Consider the following 26,149-nt stretch of genomic DNA (forward strand, 5'->3'; position numbering starts at 1 on the left):
GATAGGGGTTTAGAGGTCCTCTCCTCTAGGAGATAGGGTTTCGAGGTAGTCTCCTCTCCTCTAGGAGATAGGGTTTCGAGGTAGTCTCCTCTCCTCTAGGAGATGGGGTTTAGAGGTAGTCTCCTCTCCTCTAGGAGATGGGGTTTAGAGGTAGTCTCCTCTCCTCTAGGAGATGGGGTTTAGAGGTAGTCTCCTCTCCTCTAGGAGATAGGGTTTCGAGGTAGTCTCCTCTCCTCTAGGAGATAGGGTTTCGAGGTAGTCTCCTCTCCTCTAGGAGATGGGGTTTAGAGGTAGTCTCCTCTCCTCTAGGAGATGGGGTTTAGAGGTAGTCTCCTCTCCTCTAAGTGATGGGGTTTAGAGGTCGTCTCCTCTCCTCTAGGTGATGGGGTTTAGAGGTCGTCTCCTCTCCTCTAGGAGATGGGGTTTAGAGGTTGTCTCCTCTCCTCTAGGAGATGGGGTTTAGAGGTAGTCTCCTCTCCTCTAGGAGATGGGGTTTAGAGGTAGTCTCCTCTCCTCTAGGAGATGGGGTTTAGAGGTAGTCTCCTCTCCTCTAGGAGATGGGGTTTAGAGGTAGTCTCCTCTCCTCTAGGAGATGGGGTTTAGAGGTAGTCTCCTCTCCTCTAGGAGATGGGGTTTAGAGGTAGTCTCCTCTCCTCTAGGAGATGGGGTTTAGAGGTAGTCTCCTCTCCTCTAGGAGATGGGGTTTAGAGGTAGTCTCCTCTAGGAGATGGGGTTTAGAGGTAGTCTCCTGTAGGAGATGGGGTTTAGAGGTAGTCTCCTCTCCTCTAGGAGATAGGGGTTTAGAGGTCCTCTCCTCTAGGAGATAGGGGTTTAGAGGTCCTCTCCTCTAGGAGATAGGGGTTTAGAGGTCCTCTCCTCTAGGAGATAGGGGTTTAGAGGTCCTCTCCTCTAGGAGATAGGGTTTAGAGGTAGTCTCCTCTCCTCTAGGAGATGGGGTTTAGAGGTCCTCTCCTCTAGGAGATAGGGTTTAGAGGTAGTCTCCTCTCCTCTAGGAGATAGGGTTTAGAGGTAGTCTCCTCTCCTCTAGGAGATAGGGTTTAGAGGTAGTCTCCTCTCCTCTAGGAGATGGGGTTTAGAGGTAGTCTCCTCTCCTCTAGGAGATAGGGGTTTAGAGGTCCTCTCCTCTAGGAGATAGGGTTTCGAGGTAGTCTCCTCTCCTCTAGGAGATAGGGTTTCGAGGTAGTCTCCTCTCCTCTAGGAGATGGGGTTTAGAGGTAGTCTCCTCTCCTCTAGGAGATGGGGTTTAGAGGTAGTCTCCTCTCCTCTAGGAGATGGGGTTTAGAGGTAGTCTCCTCTCCTCTAGGAGATGGGGTTTAGAGGTAGTCTCCTCTCCTCTAGGAGATGGGGTTTCGAGGTAGTCTCCTCTCCTCTAGGAGATGGGGTTTAGAGGTAGTCTCCTCTCCTCTAGGAGATGGGGTTTAGAGGTAGTCTCCTCTCCTCTAAGTGATGGGGTTTAGAGGTCGTCTCCTCTCCTCTAGGTGATGGGGTTTAGAGGTCGTCTCCTCTCCTCTAGGAGATGGGGTTTAGAGGTTGTCTCCTCTCCTCTAGGAGATAGGGTTTAGAGGTAGTCTCCTCTCCTCTAGGAGATGGGGTTTAGAGGTAGTCTCCTCTCCTCTAGGAGATGGGGTTTAGAGGTAGTCTCCTCTCCTCTAGGAGATGGGGTTTAGAGGTAGTCTCCTCTCCTCTAGGAGATGGGGTTTAGAGGTAGTCTCCTCTCCTCTAGGAGATGGGGTTTAGAGGTAGTCTCCTCTCCTCTAGGAGATGGGGTTTAGAGGTAGTCTCCTCTCCTCTAGGAGATGGGGTTTAGAGGTAGTCTCCTCTAGGAGATGGGGTTTAGAGGTAGTCTCCTGTAGGAGATGGGGTTTAGAGGTAGTCTCCTCTCCTCTAGGAGATAGGGGTTTAGAGGTCCTCTCCTCTAGGAGATAGGGGTTTAGAGGTCCTCTCCTCTAGGAGATAGGGGTTTAGAGGTCCTCTCCTCTAGGAGATAGGGGTTTAGAGGTCCTCTCCTCTAGGAGATAGGGTTTAGAGGTAGTCTCCTCTCCTCTAGGAGATGGGGTTTAGAGGTAGTCTCCTCTCCTCTAGGAGATAGGGTTTAGAGGTAGTCTCCTCTCCTCTAGGAGATGGGGTTTAGAGGTCCTCTCCTCTAGGAGATAGGGTTTAGAGGTAGTCTCCTCTCCTCTAGGAGATAGGGTTTAGAGGTAGTCTCCTCTCCTCTAGGAGATAGGGTTTAGAGGTAGTCTCCTCTCCTCTAGGAGATAGGGTTTAGAGGTAGTCTCCTCTCCTCTAGGAGATAGGGTTTAGAGGTAGTCTCCTCTCCTCTAGGAGATAGGGTTTAGAGGTAGTCTCCTCTTCTCTAGGAGATGGGGTTTAGAGGTAGTCTCCTCTCCTCTAGGAGATAGGGGTTTAGAGGTCCTCTCCTCTAGGAGATAGGGTTTCGAGGTAGTCTCCTCTCCTCTAGGAGATAGGGTTTCGAGGTAGTCTCCTCTCCTCTAGGAGATGGGGTTTAGAGGTAGTCTCCTCTCCTCTAGGAGATAGGGTTTAGAGGTAGTCTCCTCTCCTCTAGGAGATAGGGTTTAGAGGTAGTCTCCTCTCCTCTAGGAGATGGGGTTTCGAGGTAGTCTCCTCTCCTCTAGGAGATGGGGTTTAGAGGTAGTCTCCTCTCCTCTAGGAGATGGGGTTTAGAGGTAGTCTCCTCTCCTCTAAGTGATGGGGTTTAGAGGTCGTCTCCTCTCCTCTAGGTGATGGGGTTTAGAGGTCGTCTCCTCTCCTCTAGGAGATGGGGTTTAGAGGTTGTCTCCTCTCCTCTAGGAGATAGGGTTTAGAGGTAGTCTCCTCTCCTCTAGGAGATGGGGTTTAGAGGTAGTCTCCTCTCCTCTAGGAGATGGGGTTTAGAGGTAGTCTCCTCTCCTCTAGGAGATGGGGTTTAGAGGTAGTCTCCTCTCCTCTAGGAGATGGGGTTTAGAGGTAGTCTCCTCTCCTCTAGGAGATGGGGTTTAGAGGTAGTCTCCTCTCCTCTAGGAGATGGGGTTTAGAGGTAGTCTCCTCTCCTCTAGGAGATAGGGTTTAGAGGTAGTCTCCTCTCCTCTAGGAGATGGGGTTTAGAGGTAGTCTCCTCTCCTCTAGGAGATAGGGGTTTAGAGGTCCTCTCCTCTAGGAGATAGGGTTTCGAGGTCCTCTCCTCTAGGAGATAGGGTTTCGAGGTAGTCTCCTCTCCTCTAGGAGATGGGGTTTAGAGGTAGTCTCCTCTCCTCTAGGAGATAGGGTTTAGAGGTAGTCTCCTCTCCTCTAGGAGATAGGGTTTAGAGGTAGTCTCCTCTCCTCTAGGAGATAGGGTTTCGAGGTAGTCTCCTCTCCTCTAGGAGATGGGGTTTAGAGGTAGTCTCCTCTCCTCTAGGAGATGGGGTTTAGAGGTAGTCTCCTCTCCTCTAAGTGATGGGGTTTAGAGGTCGTCTCCTCTCCTCTAGGTGATGGGGTTTAGAGGTCGTCTCCTCTCCTCTAGGAGATGGGGTTTAGAGGTCGTCTCCTCTCCTCTAGGAGATAGGGTTTAGAGGTAGTCTCCTCTCCTCTAGGAGATGGGGTTTAGAGGTAGTCTCCTCTCCTCTAGGAGATGGGGTTTAGAGGTAGTCTCCTCTCCTCTAGGAGATGGGGTTTAGAGGTAGTCTCCTCTCCTCTAGGAGATGGGGTTTAGAGGTAGTCTCCTCTCCTCTAGGAGATGGGGTTTAGAGGTAGTCTCCTCTCCTCTAGGAGATGGGGTTTAGAGGTAGTCTCCTCTCCTCTAGGAGATGGGGTTTAGAGGTAGTCTCCTCTCCTCTAGGAGATGGGGTTTAGAGGTAGTCTCCTCTAGGAGATGGGGTTTAGAGGTAGTCTCCTGTAGGAGATGGGGTTTAGAGGTAGTCTCCTCTCCTCTAGGAGATGGGGGTTTAGAGGTAGTCTCCTCTCCTCTAGGAGATGGGGTTTAGAGGTAGTCTCCTCTCCTCTAGGAGATAGGGTTTAAAGGTAGTCTCCTCTCCTCTAGGAGATGGTGTTTAGAGGTAGTCTCCTCTCCTCTAAGTGATGGGGTTTAGAGGTCGTCTCCTCTCCTCTAGGTGATGGGGTTTAGAGGTCGTCTCCTCTCCTCTAGGAGATGGGGTTTAGAGGTTGTCTCCTCTCCTCTAGGAGATGGGGTTTAGAGGTAGTCTCCTCTCCTCTAGGAGATAGGGTTTCGAGGTAGTCTCCTCTCCTCTAGGAGATGGGGTTTAGAGGTAGTCTCCTCTCCTCTAGGAGATGGGGTTTAGAGGTAGTCTCCTCTCCTCTAGGAGATAGGGGTTTAGAGGTAGTCTCCTCTCCTCTAGGAGATAGGGGTTTAGAGGTAGTCTCCTCTCCTCTAGGAGATGGGGGTTTAGAGGTAGTCTCCTCTCCTCTAGGAGATGGGGGTTTAGAGGTAGTCTCCTCTCCTCTAGGAGATAGGGGTTTAGAGGTAGTCTCCTCTCCTCTAGGAGATAGGGGTTTAGAGGTAGTCTCCTCTCCTCTAGGAGATAGGGGTTTAGAGGTAGTCTCCTCTCCTCTAGGAGATAGGGGTTTAGAGGTAGTCTCCTCTAAACCAGATGTGCTCTGTCATTAGTTTTTCCTGTAACCTCTGTCCTTCTACCTCCTATCTGATGCTGTAGTGGCTGGGTCCCAAATGGCACCCTATTCCCTATATAGGGCACTACTTTTTTGGGGGGTGAAGCCTGTGTCTTCTGTCAGACCAACAGATCACGGCACAGGGACAAAATGGCTGGTTGGATTCAGGGTCACAGTTTGTTTTTCGAATTTGGCAGTACTATTCATAAACTGACTGACTGGCCAAAACAGGACATAATCTAACACAATATTATTATTTTTATTTTTTTTAAGTTCCTGAAATGTTATGAATCACACCCTGTACCTCGTCCTCTTTTGGAGAACTGTGTCTTTAAACAAACATTGTGCTTGGACCTTTAAAAGTGATGTGTCATGTGTGTACCATACGTAAACATACTGGTGATGCTGTAGAGTACAGTCACTTCCTTTCAGTACATCTGGTGATGCTGTAGAGTACAGTCACTTCCTTTCAGTACATCTGGTGATGCTGTAGAGTACAGTCACTTTCTTTCAGTAGCCTTACAGTATATCTGGTGATGCTGTAGAGTACAGTCACTTTCTTTCAGTACATCTGTTGATGCTGTAGAGTACAGTCACTTCCTTTCAGTACATCTGGTGATGCTGTAGAGTACAGTCACTTCCTTTCAGTACATCTGGTGATGCTGTAGAGTACAGTCACTTCCTTTCAGTACATCTGGTGATGCTGTAGAGTACAGTCACTTCCTTTCAGTACATCTGGTGATGCTGTAGAGTACAGTCACTTCCTTTCAGTACATCTGGTGATGCTGTAGAGTACAGTCACTTCCTTACAGTATATCTGGTGATGCTGTAGAGTACAGTCACTTCCTTTCAGTACATCTGGTGATGCTGTAGAGTACAGTCACTTCCTTTCAGTACATCTGGTGATGCTGTAGAGTACAGTCACTTCCTTTCAGTACATCTGGTGATGCTGTAGAGTACAGTCACTTCCTTTCAGTACATCTGGTGATGCTGTAGAGTACAGTCACTTCCTTTCAGTACATCTGGTGATGCTGTAGAGTACAGTCACTTCCTTTCAGTACATCTGGTGATGCTGTAGAGTACAGTCACTTCCTTTCAGTACATCTGGTGATGCTGTAGAGTACAGTCACTTCCTTTCAGTACATCTGGTGATGCTGTAGAGTACAGTCACTTCCTTTCAGTACATCTGGTGATGCTGTAGAGTACAGTCACTTCCTTTCAGTACATCTGGTGATGCTGTAGAGTACAGTCACTTCCTTTCAGTACATCTGGTGATGCTGTAGAGTACAGTCACTTCCTTTCAGTACATCTGGTGATGCTGTAGAGTACAGTCACTTCCTTTCAGTACATCTGGTGATGCTGTAGAGTACAGTCACTTCCTTTCAGTACATCTGGTGATGCTGTAGAGTACAGTCACTTCCTTACAGTACATCTGGTGATGCTGTAGAGTACAGTCACTTCCTTTCAGTATATCTGGTGATGCTGTAGAGTACAGTCACTTCCTTTCAGTACATCTGGTGATGCTGTAGAGTACAGTCACTTCCTTTCAGTACATCTGGTGATGCTGTAGAGTACAGTCACTTCCTTTCAGTACATCTGGTGATGCTGTAGAGTACAGTCACTTCCTTTCAGTACATCTGGTGATGCTGTAGAGTACAGTCACTTCCTTTCAGTATATCTGGTGATGCTGTAGACTAGTCTGTAGCTGAAACGGTGCGGATATAAACTGTGTCATTAGACTACATATCGAGCAAAACATCTTTATTGTGTGTGTGGCTCAGTTGGTAGAGCATGCCGCTTGCAATGCTAGGGTTGTGGGTTTGATTCCCACGGGGGATCAGTATGAAAATGCCAATAGTGTGTGTGTGTGTGTGTGTGTGTGTGTGTGTGTGTGTGTGTGTGTGTACACACTGTTGACGATGATGTTGTGAATAAATGGATGTGTTGGGTTTGTGTGTTGGGTTTCTCAGTCGTAGGTGTTGGTTGTAATTGATTAGGCAGGTCTGTACTCGTCAGTATCTGATGTCACACTAGACAGACCTGTCTCTCTCTCCAGTTTCCTTCCTTATAACCCAACGCCTTCTATAAAGAAGAACTATTGTAAATCACACGGATTCCTCCTCCTACCCGTGACCCTCGCTCCTCTCTTTCTCGCCCCTCTATTCCTCGCCCCCCTCGTTCTCGCCCCCCTCGTTCTCGCCCCCCACTATCACAACAGACAATAAGCTGCTCCTGTTGCATTGCGTTTGGCTGAAAGACATCTTTTAATGCTGGATGTGAGCTGCTCCTGTTGCGTTGCGTTTGGCTGAAAGACATCTCTTAATGCTGGATGTGAGCTGCTCATGTTGCATTGCGTTAGGCTGAAAGACATCTCTTAATGCTGGATGTGAGCTGCTCCTGTTGCATTGCGTTAGGCTGAAAGACATCTCTTAATGCTGGATGTGAGCTGCTCCTGTTGCATTGCGTTAGGCTGAAAGACATCTCTTAATGCTGGATGTGAGCTGCTCCTGTTGCATTGCGTTAGGCTGAAAGACATCTCTTTTAATGCTGGATGTGAGCTGCTCATGTTGCATTGCGTTTGGCTGAAAGACATCTCTCTTAATGCTGGATGTGAGCTGCTCCTGTTGCATTGCGTTAGGCTGAAAGACATCTCTTTAATGCTGGATGTGAGCTGCTCCTGTTGCATTGCGTTAGGCTGAAAGACATCTCTCTTTAATGCTGGATGTGAGCTGTTCTATCCTCTGTCTCTCAGGGTTTGGAAGGCTTCCACAGTTTGGTTATCAGATGAGTTAGGAGGACAGTTTTATGACTGAACAACGTTGTATTGGCTTTGAATTTGGGGCCTAGTTTTATATTCCACGGCTATGATGAAACCCCACCTCTTTAAGGAATACCTAGGATAGGATAAGTAATCCTTCTCACCCCCCTTTTAAGATTTAGATGCACTATTGTAAAGTGACTGTTCCACTGGATGTCATAAGGTGAATGCACCAATTTGTAAGTCGCTCTGGATAAGAGCGTCTGCTAAATGACTTAAATGTAAATGTGAAGCATCGTCCTAATTTTAAGATGTGGTCCTCTGTCGCTCAGTTGATAGAGCGTGGTGCTTGTAATGCCAAGGCTAGTGTGTTCGATTCCCGGGTCCACCCATAGATAAATGTATGCATGTATGACTAAGTCACTTTGGATAAAAAGCCTCGTTGTTGTTACTTGTATTGTTGTGTATAATCCAGGCTGTATCACAACCGGACGTGATTGGGAGTCCTACAGGGCGGCGCACAATGAGCCCAGCGTCGTCTGGGTTTGGCCCGGGGTAGGCAGTCATTGTGAATACCACCTGCGGCCGGGTCCAGTCCCCGTCAGCAAGTCCAGGACCCAGTTGTAGAGGGAGGTGTTCATTCCCAGAGTCCTGAGCTTGGAGGGGACAACGGTGTTGGAACGCTGAGCTGTAGTCAATGAACAGTATTTGCACATATGTATTCCTCTTATTTAAATGAAAAAATGTGAAACTCCTTTTCCATGTATATCTTACTACTTTTGACCTGAGCCCTGATAGAGTAGTGCACTATACAGGGAACGGGGTGTCATTTGGGAAGATTTAGGTTAATATATGCTTAATAACCTACATCAGCCAGTGAAATATTTAACAGGGATAGGGGACGGAGGACTAGCCTGATCCCAGATCTGCCTGTGCTTTCATGCCAACTCCTGACCGTGGGAGTTAACAGGACTGCACAAACAGATCTGGGACCAGGTTAGCAGAGGACAGGCAGGTTAAAGGATGAGGCCGGAGGACAGGCAGGTTAAAGGATAGGGCCGGAGGACAGGCAGGTTAAAGGATAGGGCCGGAGGACAGGCAGGTTAAAGGATAGGGCCGGAGGACAGGCAGGTTAAAGGATAGGGACGGAGGACAGGCAGGTTAAAGGATGGGGCCGGAGGACAGGCAGGTTAAAGGATGGGGCCGGAGGACAGGCAGGTTAAAGGATAGGGACGGAGGACAGGCAGGTTAAAGGATAGGGACGGAGGACAGGCAGGTTAAAGGATAGGGCCGGAGGACAGGCATGTTAAAGGATAGGGCCGGAGGACAGGCATGTTAAAGGATAGGGCCGGAGGACAGGCATGTTAAAGGATGGGGCCGGAGGACAGGCAGGTTAAAGGATGGGGCCGGAGGACAGGCAGGTTAAAGGATAGGGCCGGAGGACAGGCAGGTTAAAGGATAGGGCCGGAGGACAGGCAGGTTAAAGGATAGGGCCGGAGGACAGGCAGGTTAAAGGATAGGGACGGAGGACAGGCAGGTTAAAGGATAGGGACGGAGGATAGGCAGGTTAAAGGATTGGGCCGGAGGACAGGCAGGTTAAAGGATTGGGCCGGAGGACAGGCAGGTTAAAGGATTGGGCCGGAGGACAGGCAGGTTAAAGGATGGGGCCGGAGGACAGGAAGGTTAAAGGATTGGGCCGGAGGACAGGCAGGTTAAAGGATGGGGCCGGAGGACAGGCAGGTTAAAGGATAGGGCCGGAGGACAGGCAGGTTAAAGGATAGGGCCGGAGGACAGGCAGGTTAAAGGATAGGGCAGGAGGACAGGCAGGTTAAAGGATAGGGACGGAGGACAGGCAGGTTAAAGGATAGGGCCGGGGGACAGGCAGGTTAAAGGATAGGGCCGGAGGACAGGCAGGTTAAAGGATAGGGCCGGAGGACAGGCAGGTTAAAGGATAGGGCCGGAGGACAGGCAGGTTAAAGGATAGGGCCGGAGGACAGGCAGGTTAAAGGATAGGGCCGGAGGACAGGCAGGTTAAAGGATAGGGCCGGAGGACAGGCAGGTTAAAGGATTGGGCCGGAGGACAGGCAGGTTAAAGGATAGGGACGGAGGACAGGCAGGTTAAAGGATAGGGACGGATTACATTTACATTACGATACCTAGACCAGGTGTAATTCTTACCTTGGATATTTTGGATCAGTGCATATTTAACACTTAAATCTGTTTTGATGGATTTAGTTCCCTGCATTTTAAGACATCGGAAAACCCGTTGTCTTTTTATTTTTAGAAGAAAAAAAATGTTTTTTTGTTGTTTCTTTTTGGATTATGGTAACTAAGCCTATATAATATTTATTCTCCAAGCATGTTCTTCAAAACTAACCAATGTTATAATGAAACCAAACTATACACCACAGACTGTCTAGTATACATAGAATTTCCTGCAAATTAAACCAAGTTAGACCCTGAGAAGTTGATGATTTCTATTTCAGAACTGTTTTCAGAAGTCCATATTGAGATCCACGTTGAACAAAGCTCCTTGAATATGGAAATGCAACAAGCTCGGGCTGTTTCTACACAGAACAAAGACCTTAACTTTCTGAGAAGTGTTGAGTCGAGAGATTTATGTTTCAACTTTTTTTTTTTTTAATGCAGAAAAGAATGCATTAAGACTTTCATATAAATCTATGGTTTTGTAGGAGCTACTGCGGTGGGTTTTATAGGAGCTACTGCGGTGGGTTTTATAGGATCTACTGCGGTGGGTTTTATAGGATCTACTGCGGTGGGTTTTATAGGATCTACTGCGGTGGGTTTTATAGGAGCTACTGCGGTGGGTTTTATAGGATCTACTGCGGTGGGTTTTATAGGAGCTACTGCGGTGGGTTTTATAGGATCTACTGCGGCGGGTTTTATAGGATCTACTGCGGCGAGTTTTATAGGAGCTACTGCGGTGGGTTTTATAGGAGCTACTGCGGCGGGTTTTATAGGAGCTACTGCGGCGGGTTTTATAGGAGCTACTGCGGCGGGTTTTATAGGAGCTACTGCGGCGGGTTTTATAGGAGCTACTGCGGCGGGTTTTATAGGAGCTACTGCGGCGGGTTTTATAGGAGCTACTGCGGCGGGTTTTATAGGAGCTACTGCGGCGGGTTTTATAGGAGCTACTGCGGCGGGTTTTATAGGAGCTACTGCGGGGTGTTAACTTAATTTTTTTAACCCTTATTTTCCCATCTTTTCTTTCAGAGCTTTCCATGCGGGTGGCGATCAGAAGGTAAGAGTGTCTGGCCTACATCCCAAACACCACCCTTATTCCCTGTATAGTGCACTACTCTATCTGGCCTGCATCCCAAACACCACCCTGTTCCCTGTATAGTGCACTACTCTATCTGGCCTGCATCCCAAACACCACCCTTATTCCCTGTATAGTGCACTACTCTATCAGGTCTGCTTCCCAAACACCACCCTTATTCCCTGTATAGTGCACTACTCTATCAGGGCTCAGGTCAAACACCACCCTTATTCCCTGTATAGTGCACTACTCTATCAGGCCTGCATCCCAAACACCACCCTTATTCCCTGTATAGTGTACTACTCTATCAGGGCTGCATCCCAAACACCACCCTTATTCCCTGTATAGTGCACTACTCTATCAGGGCTCAGGTCAAAAGTAGTAAGATATACATGGAAAAGGGGTTTCACATTTTTTCATTTTTAATGTCTGTGTTTGTCTTAACCTCACATGAATGGTGATGCTTCTGCAATGTGTATCAACAGATCTCCGTCTTCACTAGGCAGTGGCTTACCCTGTCTATGATTACCCTGTCTATGATTACCCTGTCTATGATTACCCTGTCTATGATTACCCTGTCTATGATTACCCTGTCTATGATTACCCCGTCTATGATTACCCCGTCTATGATTACCCCGTCTATGATTACCCCGTCTATGATTACCCCGTCTATGATTACCCCGTCTATGATTACCCCGTCTATGATTACCCCGTCTATGATTACCCCGTCTATGATTACCCCGTCTATGATTACCCCGTCTATGACAATGCTCACATACCGTTTCCCCTACAAGGCTGTTCATATTGCATCGTGGTGTCGGATGAGAGGAATTGACCCTGTTTGGCTCCTAGTGGTGTCTCTTCACAACGTACACTCTCACATTGCATTTAAAGTCTCCACAGTCATTCTGATTCAAATTTGTATTGGAAGGCAAATGAAACGTCTTACCCCAAGTGTCATAACATCCTCTCTGACACAGAGAAATCCTAGCTGAGGACAAAGAACAGTGCAACTCTTATGTCCAGTGTCATATCCAGGCTAACGGAGACCGAGGAAGATCCTCAGTGGGACAAACTCCAGCTTTCCAAGATGACATGGTTGCTTTCCAAATGGCTCTCTATTCCCTACGTAGTGCACACTACTGTGGGTAGTCAATGGGTCAAAAGTAGTGCGCTATATAGTGAATGGGGTGCCATTTGGTACACGAGTCAGACAGTTGGGTGTGTTCACACGTCTTCGGCCTCTCCTCTCTCCACACAGAGAGACAGAGCTGGCCTTGGCAACACTACTGTGGTTCTGAGGTTCTGAGCCATGTTGAGGATAACACAGCTGGAGCAGATATATGTGTGTGTGTGTGTGTGTGTGTGTGTGGTACATTACCACACTATTTATTTTAATTTTCATGTGTGTGTTTTCTCTAACTGCATGTTATTTGCTGTGGTTTTTGCCGTGTGCCCCCCCCTCTCTCTCTCACACCCTTTAGGATTCGCTCGCCCCCGCCTCCGTTCAGCCCAAATACTCCTTCGCCCCCAGCACCGCTCTCAACAAGATGGCGCGGCCATTCACGCCGGGCGGCGCCAACACGGTCATTAAACCAGTGGCCTACGCCCCTAAAGTAAACACCCCGGTCAGCATGCTACAGCCACACAACGGGTAGGTACACAAACAACCAACCAACCAACCAACCATGCAAACCAAACCAAACCAACACGGTCATTAAACCAGTGGCCTACGCCCCTAAAGTAAACACCCCGGTCCCCGTCAGCATGCTACAGCCACACAACGGGTAGGTACACAACCAACCAACCAACCAACCAACCAACCAACCAACCATGCAAACCAAACCAAACCAACACGGTCATTAAACCAGTGGCCTACGCCCCTAAAGTAAACACCCCGGTCCCCGTCAGCATGCTACAGCCACACAACGGGTAGGTACACAACCAACCAACCAACCAACCAACCAACCAACCAACCATGCAAACCAAACCAAACCAACACGGTCATTAAACCAGTGGCCTACGCCCCTAAAGTAAACACCCCGGTCCCCGTCAGCATGCTACAGCCACACAACGGGTAGGTACACAACCAACCAACCAACCAACCATGCAAACCAAACCAAACCAACACGGTCATTAAACCAGTGGCATACGCCCCTAAAGTAAACACCCCGGTCAGCATGCTACAGCCACACAACGGGTAGGTACACAAACAACCAACCAACCAACCAACCATGCAAACCAAACCAAACCAACACGGTCATTAAACCAGTGGCATACGCCCCTAAAGTAAACACCCCGGTCAGCATGCTACAGCCACACAACGGGTAGGTACACAAACAACCAACCAACCAACCAACCATGCAAACCAAACCAAACCAACACGGTCATTAAACCAGTGGCCTACACCCCTAAAGTAAACACCCCGGTCCCCGTCAGCATGCTACAGCCACACAACGGGTAGGTACACAACCAACCAACCAACCAACCAACCAACCAACCAACCAACCATGCAAACCAAACCAAACCAAACCAACACGGTCATTAAACCAGTGGCCTACGCCCCTAAAGTAAACACCCCGGTCCCCGTCAGCATGCTACAGCCACACAACGGGTAGGTACACAAACAACCAACCAACCAACCATGCAAACCAAACCAAACCAACACGGTCATTAAACCAGTGGCATACGCCCCTAAAGTAAACACCCCGGTCCCCGTCAGCATGCTACAGCCACACAACGGGTAGGTACACAACCAACCAACCAACCAACCAACCATGCAAACCAAACCAAACCAAACCAACATGGTCATTAAACCAGTGGCCTATGCCCCTAAAGTAAACACCCCGGTCCCCGTCAGCATGCTACAGCCACACAACGGGTAGGTACACAAACAACCAACCAACCAACCAACCATGCAAACCAAACCAAACCAACACGGTCATTAAACCAGTGGCCTACGCCCCTAAAGTAAACACCCCGGTCAGCATGCTACAGCCACACAACGGGTAGGTACACAAACAAACAACCAACCAACCAACCAACCAACCATGCAAACCAAACCAAACCAAACCAACACGGTCATTAAACCAGTGGCCTACGCCCCTAAAGTAAACACCCCGGTCCCCGTCAGCATGCTACAGCCACACAACGGGTAGGTACACAAACAACCAACCAACCAACCAACCATGCAAACCAAACCAAACCAACACGGTCATTAAACCAGTGGCCTACGCCCCTAAAGTAAACACCCCGGTCAGCATGCTACAGCCACACAACGGGTAGGTACACAAACAACCAACCAACCAACCAACCAACCAACCAACCAACCAACCAACCAACCATGCAAACCAAACCAAACCAAACCAACACGGTCATTAAACCAGTGGCATACGCCCCTAAAGTAAACACCCCGGTCAGCATGCTACAGCCACACAACGGGTAGGTACACAAACAACCAACCAACCAACCAACCATGCAAACCAAACCAAACCAACACGGTCATTAAACCAGTGGCCTACGCCCCTAAAGTAAACACCCCGGTCCCCGTCAGCATGCTACAGCCACACAACGGGTAGGTACACAAACAAACAACCAACCAACCAACCAACCAACCATGCAAACCAAACCAAACCGGTCATTAAACCAGTGGCATACGCCCCTAAAGTAAACACCCCGGTCAGCATGCTACAGCCACACAACGGGTAGGTACACAAACAACCAACCAACCAACCAACCAACCAACCATGCAAACCAAACCAAACCAAACCGGTCATTAAACCAGTGGCGCACGCCCCTAAAGTAAACACCCCGGTCAGCATGCTACAGCCACACAACGGGTAGGTACACAACCAACCAACCAACCAACCAACCATGCAAACCAAACCAAACCAACACGGTCATTAAACCAGTGGCCTACGCCCCTAAAGTAAACACCCCGGTCCCCGTCAGCATGCTACAGCCACACAACGGGTAGGTACACAACCAACCAACCAACCAACCATGCAAACCAAACCAAACCAACACGGTCATTAAACCAGTGGCCTACGCCCCTAAAGTAAACACCCCGTTCCCCGTCAGCATGCTACAGCCACACAACGGGTAGGTACACAACCAACCAACCATGCAAACCAAACCAAACCAACACGGTCATTAAACCAGTGGCCTACGCCCCTAAAGTAAACACCCCGGTCAGCATGCTACAGCCACACAACGGGTAGGTACACAAACAACCAACCAACCAACCAACCAACCAACCATGCAAACCAAACCAAACCAAACCAACACGGTCATTAAACCAGTGGCATACGCCCCTAAAGTAAACACCCCGGTCCCCGTCAGCATGCTACAGCCACACAACGGGTAGGTACACAACCAACCAACCAACCAACCAACCAACCAACCATGCAAACCAAACCAAACCAAACCAACACGGTCATTAAACCAGTGGCCTACGCCCCTAAAGTAAACACCCCGGTCCCCGTCAGCATGCTACAGCCACACAACGGGTAGGTACACAAACAACCAACCAACCAACCAACCAACCATGCAAACCAAACCAAACCAACACGGTCATTAAACCAGTGGCCTACGCCCCTAAAGTAAACACCCCGGTCAGCATGCTACAGCCACACAACGGGTAGGTACACAAACAAACAACCAACCAACCAACCAACCAACCATGCAAACCAAACCAAACCAAACCAACACGGTCATTAAACCAGTGGCCTACGCCCCTAAAGTAAACACCCCGGTCCCCGTCAGCATGCTACAGCCACACAACGGGTAGGTACACAACCAACCAACCAACCAACCAACCAACCAACCAACCAACCATGCAAACCAAACCAAACCAAACCAACACGGTCATTAAACCAGTGGCCTACGCCCCTAAAGTAAACACCCCGGTCCCCGTCAGCATGCTACAGCCACACAACGGGTAGGTACACAAACAACCAACCAACCAACCAACCATGCAAACCAAACCAAACCAACACGGTCATTAAACCAGTGGCATACGCCCCTAAAGTAAACACCCCGGTCCCCGTCAGCATGCTACAGCCACACAACGGGTAGGTACACAACCAACCAACCAACCAACCAACCATGCAAACCAAACCAAACCAAACCAACACGGTCATTAAACCAGTGGCCTACGCCCCTAAAGTAAACACCCCGGTCCCCGTCAGCATGCTACAGCCACACAACGGGTAGGTACACAAACAACCAACCAACCAACCAACCATGCAAACCAAACCAAACCAACACGGTCATTAAACCAGTGGCCTACGCCCCTAAAGTAAACACCCCGTTCAGCATGCTACAGCCACACAACGGGTAGGTACACAAACAAACAACCAACCAACCAACCAACCAACCATGCAAACCAAACCAAACCAAACCAACACGGTCATTAAACCAGTGGCCTACGCCCCTAAAGTAAACACCCGGTCCCCGTCAGCATGCTACAGCCACACAACGGGTAGGTACACAACCAACCAACCAACCAACCAACCAACCATGCAAACCAAACCAAACCAACACGGTCATTAAACCAGTGGCCTACGCCCCTAAAGTAAACACCCCGGTCCCCGTCAGCATGCTACAGCCACACAACGGGTAGGTACACAAACAACCAACCAACCAACCAACCATGCAAACCAAACCAAACCAACACGGTCATTAAACCAGTGGCCTACGCCCCTAAAGTAAACACCCCGGTCAGCATGCTACAGCCACACAACGGGTAGGTACACAAACAACCAACCAACCAACCAACCAACCAACCAACCAACCAACCATGCAAACCAAACCAAACCAAACCAACACGGTCATTAAACCAGTGGCATACGCCCCTAAAGTAAACACCCCGGTCAGCATGCTACAGCCACACAACGGGTAGGTACACAAACAAACAACCAACCAACCAACCATGCAAACCAAACCAAACCAACACGGTCATTAAACCAGTGGCCTACGCCCCTAAAATAAACACCCCGGTCCCCGTCAGCATGCTACAGCCACACAACGGGTAGGTACACAAACAAACAACCAACCAACCAACCAACCAACCAACCATGCAAACCAAACCAAACCAAACCGGTCATTAAACCAGTGGCATACGCCCCTAAAGTAAACACCCCGGTCAGCATGCTACAGCCACACAACGGGTAGGTACACAAACAACCAACCAACCAACCAACCATGCAAACCAAACCGGTCATTAAACCAGTGGCGCACGCCCCTAAAGTAAACACCCCGGTCAGCATGCTACAGCCACACAACGGGTAGGTACACAACCAACCAACCAACCATGCAAACCAAACCAAACCAACACGGTCATTAAACCAGTGGCCTACGCCCCTAAAGTAAACACCCCGGTCCCCGTCAGCATGCTACAGCCACACAACGGGTAGGTACACAACCAACCAACCATGCAAACCAAACCAAACCAACACGGTCATTAAACCAGTGGCCTACGCCCCTAAAGTAAACACCCCGGTCCCCGTCAGCATGCTACAGCCACACAACGGGTAGGTACACAACCAACCAACCATGCAAACCAAACCAAACCAACACGGTCATTAAACCAGTGGCCTACGCCCCTAAAGTAAACACCCCGGTCAGCATGCTACAGCCACACAACGGGTAGGTACACAAACAACCAACCAACCAACCAACCAACCAACCATGCAAACCAAACCAAACCAAACCAACACGGTCATTAAACCAGTGGCATACGCCCCTAAAGTAAACACCCCGGTCCCCGTCAGCATGCTACAGCCACACAACGGGTAGGTACACAACCAACCAACCAACCAACCAACCAACCAACCAACCATGCAAACCAAACCAAACCAAACCAACACGGTCATTAAACCAGTGGCCTACGCCCCTAAAGTAAACACCCCGGTCCCCGTCAGCATGCTACAGCCACACAACGGGTAGGTACACAAACAACCAACCAACCAACCAACCATGCAAACCAAACCAAACCAACACGGTCATTAAACCAGTGGCCTACGCCCCTAAAGTAAACACCCCGGTCAGCATGCTACAGCCACACAACGGGTAGGTACACAAACAAACAACCAACCAACCAACCAACCAACCATGCAAACCAAACCAAACCAAACCAACACGGTCATTAAACCAGTGGCCTACGCCCCTAAAGTAAACACCCCGGTCCCCGTCAGCATGCTACAGCCACACAACGGGTAGGTACACAACCAACCAACCAACCAACCAACCATGCAAACCAAACCAAACCAAACCAAACCAACACGGTCATTAAACCAGTGGCCTACGCCCCTAAAGTAAACACCCCGGTCCCCGTCAGCATGCTACAGCCACACAACGGGTAGGTACACAAACAACCAACCAACCAACCAACCATGCAAACCAAACCAAACCAACACGGTCATTAAACCAGTGGCCTACGCCCCTAAAGTAAACACCCCGGTCAGCATGCTACAGCCACACAACGGGTAGGTACACAAACAAACAACCAACCAACCAACCATGCAAACCAAACCAAACCAACACGGTCATTAAACCAGTGGCCTACGCCCCTAAAGTAAACACCCCGGTCCCCGTCAGCATGCTACAGCCACACAACGGGTAGGTACACAACCAACCAACCAACCAACCAACCATGCAAACCAAACCAAACCAAACCGGTCATTAAACCAGTGGCGCACGCCCCTAAAGTAAACACCCCGGTCAGCATGCTACAGCCACACAACGGGTAGGTACACAACCAACCAACCAACCATGCAAACCAAACCAACACGGTCATTAAACCAGTGGCCTACGCCCCTAAAGTAAACACCCCGGTCCCCGTCAGCATGCTACAGCCACACAACGGGTAGGTACACAACCAACCAACCAACCAACCAACCATGCAAACCAAACCAAACCAACACGGTCATTAAACCAGTGGCCTACGCCCCTAAAGTAAACACCCGGTCCCCGTCAGCATGCTACAGCCACACAACGGGTAGGTACACAAACAAACAACCAACCAACCAACCAACCAACCAACCATGCAAACCAAACCAAACCAAACCGGTCATTAAACCAGTGGCATACGCCCCTAAAGTAAACACCCCGGTCAGCATGCTACAGCCACACAACGGGTAGGTACACAACCAACCAACCAACCAACCAACCATGCAAACCAAACCAAACCAACACGGTCATTAAACCAGTGGCCTACGCCCCTAAAGTAAACACCCCGGTCCCCGTCAGCATGCTACAGCCACACAACGGGTAGGTACACAACCAACCAACCAACCAACCATGCAAACCAAACCAAACCAACACGGTCATTAAACCAGTGGCCTACGCCCCTAAAGTAAACACCCCGGTCCCCGTCAGCATGCTACAGCCACACAACGGGTAGGTACACAACCAACCAACCAACCAACCATGCAAACCAAACCAAACCAACACGGTCATTAAACCAGTGGCCTACGCCCCTAAAGTAAACACCCCGGTCAGCATGCTACAGCCACACAACGGGTAGGTACACAACCAACCAACCAACCAACCAACCATGCAAACCAAACCAAACCAACACGGTCATTAAACCAGTGGCCTACGCCTCTAAAGTAAACACCCCGGTCAGCATGCTACAGCCACACAACGGGTAGGTACACAAACAACCAACCAACCAACCAACCAACCAACCAACCATGCAAACCAAACCAAATCAAATCAAACCAAACGTTTTCCCGGTGTTTGGGTTTTTATTTATTTTTACCTTTATTTAACCCGGTAAGTAAGTTAAGAATTCTGACTTACCGGGTTAAATAAAACATTTAAAAATTCTTAACTGACTTACCGGGTTAAATAAAAAAATAAACATTTCTTATTTTCAATGACGGCCTAGGAACAGTGGGTTAACTGCCTGTTCAGGGGCAGAACGACAGATTTGTACCTTGTCAGCTCGGGGGTTTGAACTTGCAACCTTTCGGTTACTAGTCCAACGCTCTAACCACTAGGCTACGCTGCCGCCCCGGGTTGTGAAACAAGTCACTCTGGGTTCCTGTGGAAGGGTGATTTCAGTATTTTATGTCAGATCTGAAGCATTCAGGGAACTCTCTGGGGACGAGAAATTGATGACCGCACCTTTTTTAAGAGCGGTTGAGATGTCGTAAAGTTGATGTTTATTTAACTTGAGAAGTCCGTTTTTAAGAACAAATTCTTATTTACAATGACGGGCCAAACCCGGACGACGCTGGGCCAATTGTGCGCGCCGCCCTATGGGACTCCCAATCACAGCCTGGATTCGAACCAGGGACTGTAGTGACACCTCTTGCTCTGAGATGCAGTGCCTTAGACCACTGTGCCACTCGGGAGCCCAAATGATGATCTGATCAGAAGATGTCTTCTCCTGGTCTGTTGGGACCAGACTGTTGAGTAGAATACAGGAAATCAAATTTGACTTCCCATCAGCCAAATTCTCTCCACAGTGTCATCAACATTCCTAAGTGACGATGTTGTTCGTCTGTCTAAAAGGTCCGTTTAAAAAAAAAAACTTTCTCATTTAGGCCTGGTAGGAAGAGCAGTGTGTATTCTGTGAGGGGGGGTCCCAAACTGTTTCATTCAGGCCCCTCTTCCATCATTGGGGAACGTCCCGCACCAGGGTGCTGTTTTTGTAACTCAGCGCTCCCTCCCATTTATTATACCCCTGTCCATTTCTGGGCCCCAAATGGCACCCTATTCCCTATAGAGTGCACTACTAGAGGGCCTTGGTCAAAAGTAGTGCACTACTAGAGGGCCTTGGTCAAAAGTAGTGCACTACTAGAGGGCCTCATGTTATCCACGCGTGGTCTTTCTGTGAGAGGTGTACTGGTCACCTATAACATGACATAGTCTGTGTCCTCAATGGCACTATATTCCCTGTACGCTGAGAGTACAAAACATGAAGGACACTTGCTCTTTCCATGACATAGACAGACCAGGTGAAAGCTACTTGTTAAATTCAGTGTAGATGAAGAGGAGGAGACGGCTTAAAGAGTGATTTTAAGCCTCGAGACAATTGAGACGTGGATTGTGTGCCATTCAGAGGGTGAATGGGTAAAACTAAATATTTTAAGTGCCTTTGAACCGGGTACGTTAGTTGGTGCTGGGTGTATCGGCTCGTGTCAAGAACTGCAACTTCTCTACAGTTTCCCCATGTGTATCAAGAATGGTCCACCACCCAAAGGACATTCAGCCAACTGGACACAACTGTGGGAAGCATTGGCGTCGACAAAGGCCAACGTTCCCGTGGAACGCTTTCGACACCTTTTGTAGAGTCCGTGCCCCGACGGGGAACGGGGGAGGTCTGACCAAGTGTTACTGTACGGTTTATTTTTCTTCCAAAATGTTGGTTGGAATATTCCAGAATAATCTGATCAGGATTTCTGGGAAAGTTTCCAGGATCTTGCAACCCTTATTCCATGCCTGATACTTGGTACATAGTCTACGGCCTTTGGTGACCGTGTCGGGGATGGGATAGGAAGGGTTAATGTCTTTTTGGTGAGGTCTAGATGTTGTCTGTGGCTGTATTTAGCTGTGCTGTGCTCAGGATCCTTTCGTTTAGAATCCGCTGAGCTGTCAGAATGGTTTTTTACTGTGGTGGTGCTGCGTTACCTAACGAGCCTTGCTTGGAGAAGTCACACGGACCTGAAAGCCTGCCTTTCACTGGTCTAAAACACTTCATGGAGAGATAGAGGTTAAAAAAAACACTAGTTTATTCAAATTCAACTTTATATGACGTGTCATGAAGACGTTATCAACAGTTAAGACCGCGTCTGTATTCTGTATAGCTCTTCTCATGCTTTCGGTGTCGCAAGCACGTCATACTGAGAAATTAGGGTTTATAACACTAGAAACAGTTGACTCTTTAGTGGAAAAAAAGCTTAAAATTCAACCTGTGTCCTTCATAAGACTATTTTGAATCTCTTAAATGAAGTCATTCAAATATTTTTTTTTTTTTCGTCTTTTTCCTTCATCAGTCTTCCTCCAGTGACTTTAGCGGATTAGGTTTCCCACAACCCACCACACTATTTGCCGGCCGAATTCTAAACTGCCACTCCTTCACACAGCTGCTTTTCTTATGACAGAGAATAAATCATACTGAGGCCTGCCGTTCCTGTTCAGGTCTAATCTGTGACTTGCTAGAGGGCAGGGTTGTATGGACTGCCGTTCCTGTTCAGGTCTAATCTGTGATTTGCTAGAGGGCAGGGTTGTATGGACTGCTGTTCAGGTCTAATCTGTGACTTGCTAGAGGGCAGGGTTGTATGGACTCCTGTTCAGGTCTAATCTGTGACTTGCTAGAGGGCAGGGTTGTATGGACTGCTGTTCCTGTTCAGGTCTAATCTGTGACTTGCTAGAGGGCAGGGTTGTATGGACTGCTGTTCAGGTCTAATCTGTGACTTGCTAGAGGGCAGGGTTGTATGGACTGCTGTTCCTGTTCAGGTCTAATCTGTGACTTGCTAGAGGGCAGGGTTGTATGGACTGCTGTTCCTGTTCAGGTCTAATCTGTGACTTGTTGCTAGAGGGCAGGGTTGTATGGACTGCTGTTCCTGTTCAGGTCTAATCTGTGACTTGCTAGAGAACGAGGTCGGACTCTGGGACAGTGCTGGTCAGGAAACAAACGCTAAGCTAGTTAATGGATGCAAACTATGTTCTCCCCCCAAAAACAACAGTCATGGAATATATTCCAACCCTGCTGGAAGGGATTTATTTTTGACAGAGGAACAGGTTGGATTTAAGGTCTTTTCACTAGTAGGTATTAATTCTTCAGAAGAACAGGTTGAATTTGAAGTCTATCCACTAGAAGGTATTCATTCTTCAGAAGAACAGGTTGAATTTGAAGTCTATCCACTAGAAGGTATTCATTCTTCAGGGGAACAGGTTGAATTTGAAGTCTATCCACTAGACGGTATTAATTCTTCAGGAGAACAGGTTGAATTTGAAGTCTATCCACTAGAAGATATTCATTCTTCAGGAGAACAGGTTGAATTTAAGGTCTTTTCACGAGAAGGTATTCATTCTTCAGAAGAACAGGTTGAATTTAAGGTCTATCCACTATAACGGTAGTAATCTAGTCTATGGGCGTACTAGGTAGTTTGGCAAGGCTGGGTGATACAGAACAAAGCAGGGAATGTGTCCGATGTCTAGGCATGTTGTACACCTAGCAGGTCTGGTGTATTTGTACAGAGGTTCCTGTCACGATGAATCCGTCCAATGACACAACAGTATTACTGTGTCGTTATTGAAGTGTGTGGACGTACAGTGCCTTCGGAAAGTATTCAGACCCCTTAACCTTTTTCTACATTTTATGTTATAGCCTAATTTGAAAATGGATAAATGTTTTTCTCAGTCAACACACAATAATACCACATAACCACAAAAACAGGTTTTTAGAAATGTTTGCTAATTTATTAAAAATGAAATTAAATATCACATTTACATAAGTATTCAGACCCTTTGTTGAAACAGCAGTGATTACAGCCTTGAGTCTTCTTGGGTGATACAAGCTTGGCATATCTGTATTTGGGCAGTTTCTCCCATTCTTCTCTGCAGATCCTCTCAAACTCTGTCAGGTTGGATGGGGAGTGACGCTGCACAGTTATTTTCAGGTCTCTCCAGAGATGTTCGATCGGGTTCAAGTCCGGACTCTGGCTGGGCAACTCACGGACAATTGAGAGATTTGTCCCGAAGCCACTCCTGTGTTGTCTTGGCTGTGTGCTTAGGGTCGTTGTCCTGTTGGAAGGTGAACCTTCGCCCCCAGTCTGAGATCCTGAGCGCTCTGGAGCAGGTTTTCATCAAGGATCTCGCTGGACTTTGCTCCATTCATCTATCCCTCGATCCTGACTAGTCTCCCAGTCTCTGACGCTGAAAAACATCCCCACAGCATGATTCTGCCACCACAGTGCTTCACCGTAGGGATGGTGCCAGGTTTGCTCCAGGCATGACGCTTGGCATTCAAGCCAACGAGTTCAATCTTGCTTTCATCAGACCAGAGAATCTTGTTTCTCATTGTCTGAGATGGCAAACTCCAAGCGGGGCTGTCATGTGCCTTTTTTAAAGGAACTCTATAGAGAAGGGCCTTGGTCACTTCCCTGACCAAGGCCCTTCTCGCCCGATTGGTCAGTTTAGCCGGGCGGCCGGTGGCTCTAGGAAGAGTCTTGGTGGTTCCAAACTGCTTCCATTTAAGAATGACGAAGGCCACTGGGTTCTTTGGGACCTTCAATGCTGCAGAAATGTTTTGGTACCCTTCTTGTGCCTCGCCACAAATCTGTTTTGGAGCTCTACGGACAATTTCCTTCAACCTCATAGTTGTTGTGTTTTTGCTCTGACATTCACTGTCAACTGTAGCACCTTTATATAAACAAGTGTGTCTTTCCAAATCATGTCCAATCAATGGAATTTTACCACAGGTTGGACTCCAATCAAGTTGTAGAAACATCTCAAGGATGATCAATGGGAACAGGAAGTACCTGAGCTCAATTTCGAGTCTCATAGCAAAGGGTCTGAATACTTATTTAAATAAGGTATTTCTGTTTTTTTTTTTTTTTTTATACTTTGGTGAACATTTTATGGGGTATTCTGTGTAGACTGTGGAGGGTTTTTAGTTATTTGTATAATAAGGCTGTAACTTAACAAAATGTGGAACAAGTCAAGGGATCTGTATACTCCTCACTGTATTTGACTTTTCGGTTGGTCGTAAATAAGTTCGGTTCTGCGCATAAATACTGTAATTTTACACCATTTGATGGAATAAGTATGTGGGCCAGATAATTATTGTAAAATAATGTGTTTTCAGTGACCTTACCTTTTTGTTTAGTTACCTGTTTAACTAAACTAAGGTGAAATAAATAAATCAATAGTTTTAGCAGTGAGGTAATCAGTCAATACAGCCATCAACTTGAACCCGGATCTGTTGTAGATCAGTGAGAGGAAGATGAGGACTCTGGATGACTGTCACACAGCCTGCCTGCGAGTTTTGCGTGACAGTCACTGAGTCTGCGTCGTCAGAACGCCCCGTGCTGTGTGTCTCTCTCTCTCTCTCTCTGACAGAACCCGTCAACAATGAAAGCCTGTGTGTGTTTTCACCCCACTGCACGATACTCTGCATCTCGGTCTCCTCGCTGTTTACTGTTCTCTGCAACTATTGTTGTTTTTGTTTTTCCAAACTGACCCCCCCATCTCCTTCTCTCTTCTTCTCTTCTTTCACTCTGCAGATGGATGAGAAGTCAGTAAACTCTCTTTACTTCCTTTTTACTTTAATGTTAAATGTTAGTTTTCCTGTCAGTATCTGAGCCAGTGGTTAGTAATGATTAGTGAAGGTCTTTCTCTTACCAGCAGTAACAGTAACATAAGTTTATTAATCATTGACTAATCATTGATCATTCTTCAGAATTCTTCATCTAACAGTATTTCTCTCTTTCTCGTGTAATTTCTTGTCCATTCTGTATTCTGTCCACCCTCTTCTCTTCGTCTCCCTCTTCCTCCTACTACATCTCCCATTTTCTCACTCCCTTCCACCCTTCCTCCCTCCCTCTTCCTCTCCTGCCTACAGAGAGGATCAGCCTTTGTATGACCACGAGAATTACCAACACGAGAAGTAAGAGACAGATGCATTATGGTCCAGCCTGTTTGACCGCTGGTCACTAGACAGCCATGTCAGAGGGGGACATGTTGACACTGTCAGAGGGGACATGTTGACACTGTCAGAGGGGACATGTTGACACTGTGTCAGAGGGGACATGTTGACACTGTGTCAGAGGGGACATGTTGACACTGTGTCAGAGGGGACATGTTGACACTGTGTCAGAGGGGACATGTTGACACTGTGTCAGAGGGGACATGTTGACACTGTGTCAGAGGGGACATGTTGACACTGTGTCAGAGGGGACATGTTGACACTGTGTCAGAGGGGACATGTTGACACTGTCTCAGGGGGACATGTTGACACGGTGTCAGAGGGGACATGTTGACACTGTGTCAGAGGGGACATGTTGACACTGTGTCAGAGGGGACATGTTGACACTGTGTCAGAGGGGACATGTTGACACTGTGTCAGAGGGGACATGTTGACACTGTGTCAGAGGGGACATGTTGACACTGTGTCAGAGGGGACATGTTGACACGGTGTCAGAGGGGACATGTTGACACGGTGTCAGAGGGGACATGTTGACACGGTGTCAGAGGGGACATGTTGACACTGTGTCAGAGGGGACATGTTGACACTGTGTCAGAGGGGACATGTTGACACTGTGTCAGAGGGGACATGTTGACACTGTGTCAGAGGGGACATGTTGACACTGTGTCAGAGGGGACATGTTGACACGCCTTCTCAAGGGTTTTTATTTATTTTTATAATTTTCTACATTGTAGAATAATAGTGAAGACATCAAAACTATGAAATAACACATGGATTATGGAATCATTCAGTAACCAAAAAAGTGTAAAATAATCCAAATATATTT

The 26,149-nt window shown here is 48.0% G+C and overlaps 1 protein-coding gene across 1 annotated transcript in view; it reads left to right on the forward strand.

Annotated features, from left to right (window-relative positions):
* The window catches only part of LOC127929748 (PDZ and LIM domain protein 7-like), a 73,054-nt gene that overhangs the window by 41,109 nt on the left and 5,796 nt on the right, over window positions 1-26,149 (forward strand). The window contains exons 4-6 of the mRNA XM_052517998.1: window positions 10,616-10,643; window positions 24,902-24,912; window positions 25,240-25,284. Of these exons, the coding sequence (XP_052373958.1) occupies window positions 10,616-10,643; window positions 24,902-24,912; window positions 25,240-25,284 (84 nt within the window). The remainder of the gene's footprint in view (window positions 1-10,615; window positions 10,644-24,901; window positions 24,913-25,239; window positions 25,285-26,149) is intronic.

This window comes from Oncorhynchus keta, chromosome 4 (genome assembly GCF_023373465.1).
Source record: "Oncorhynchus keta strain PuntledgeMale-10-30-2019 chromosome 4, Oket_V2, whole genome shotgun sequence".
Classification (NCBI taxonomy): Eukaryota; Metazoa; Chordata; class Actinopteri; order Salmoniformes; family Salmonidae; genus Oncorhynchus; species Oncorhynchus keta.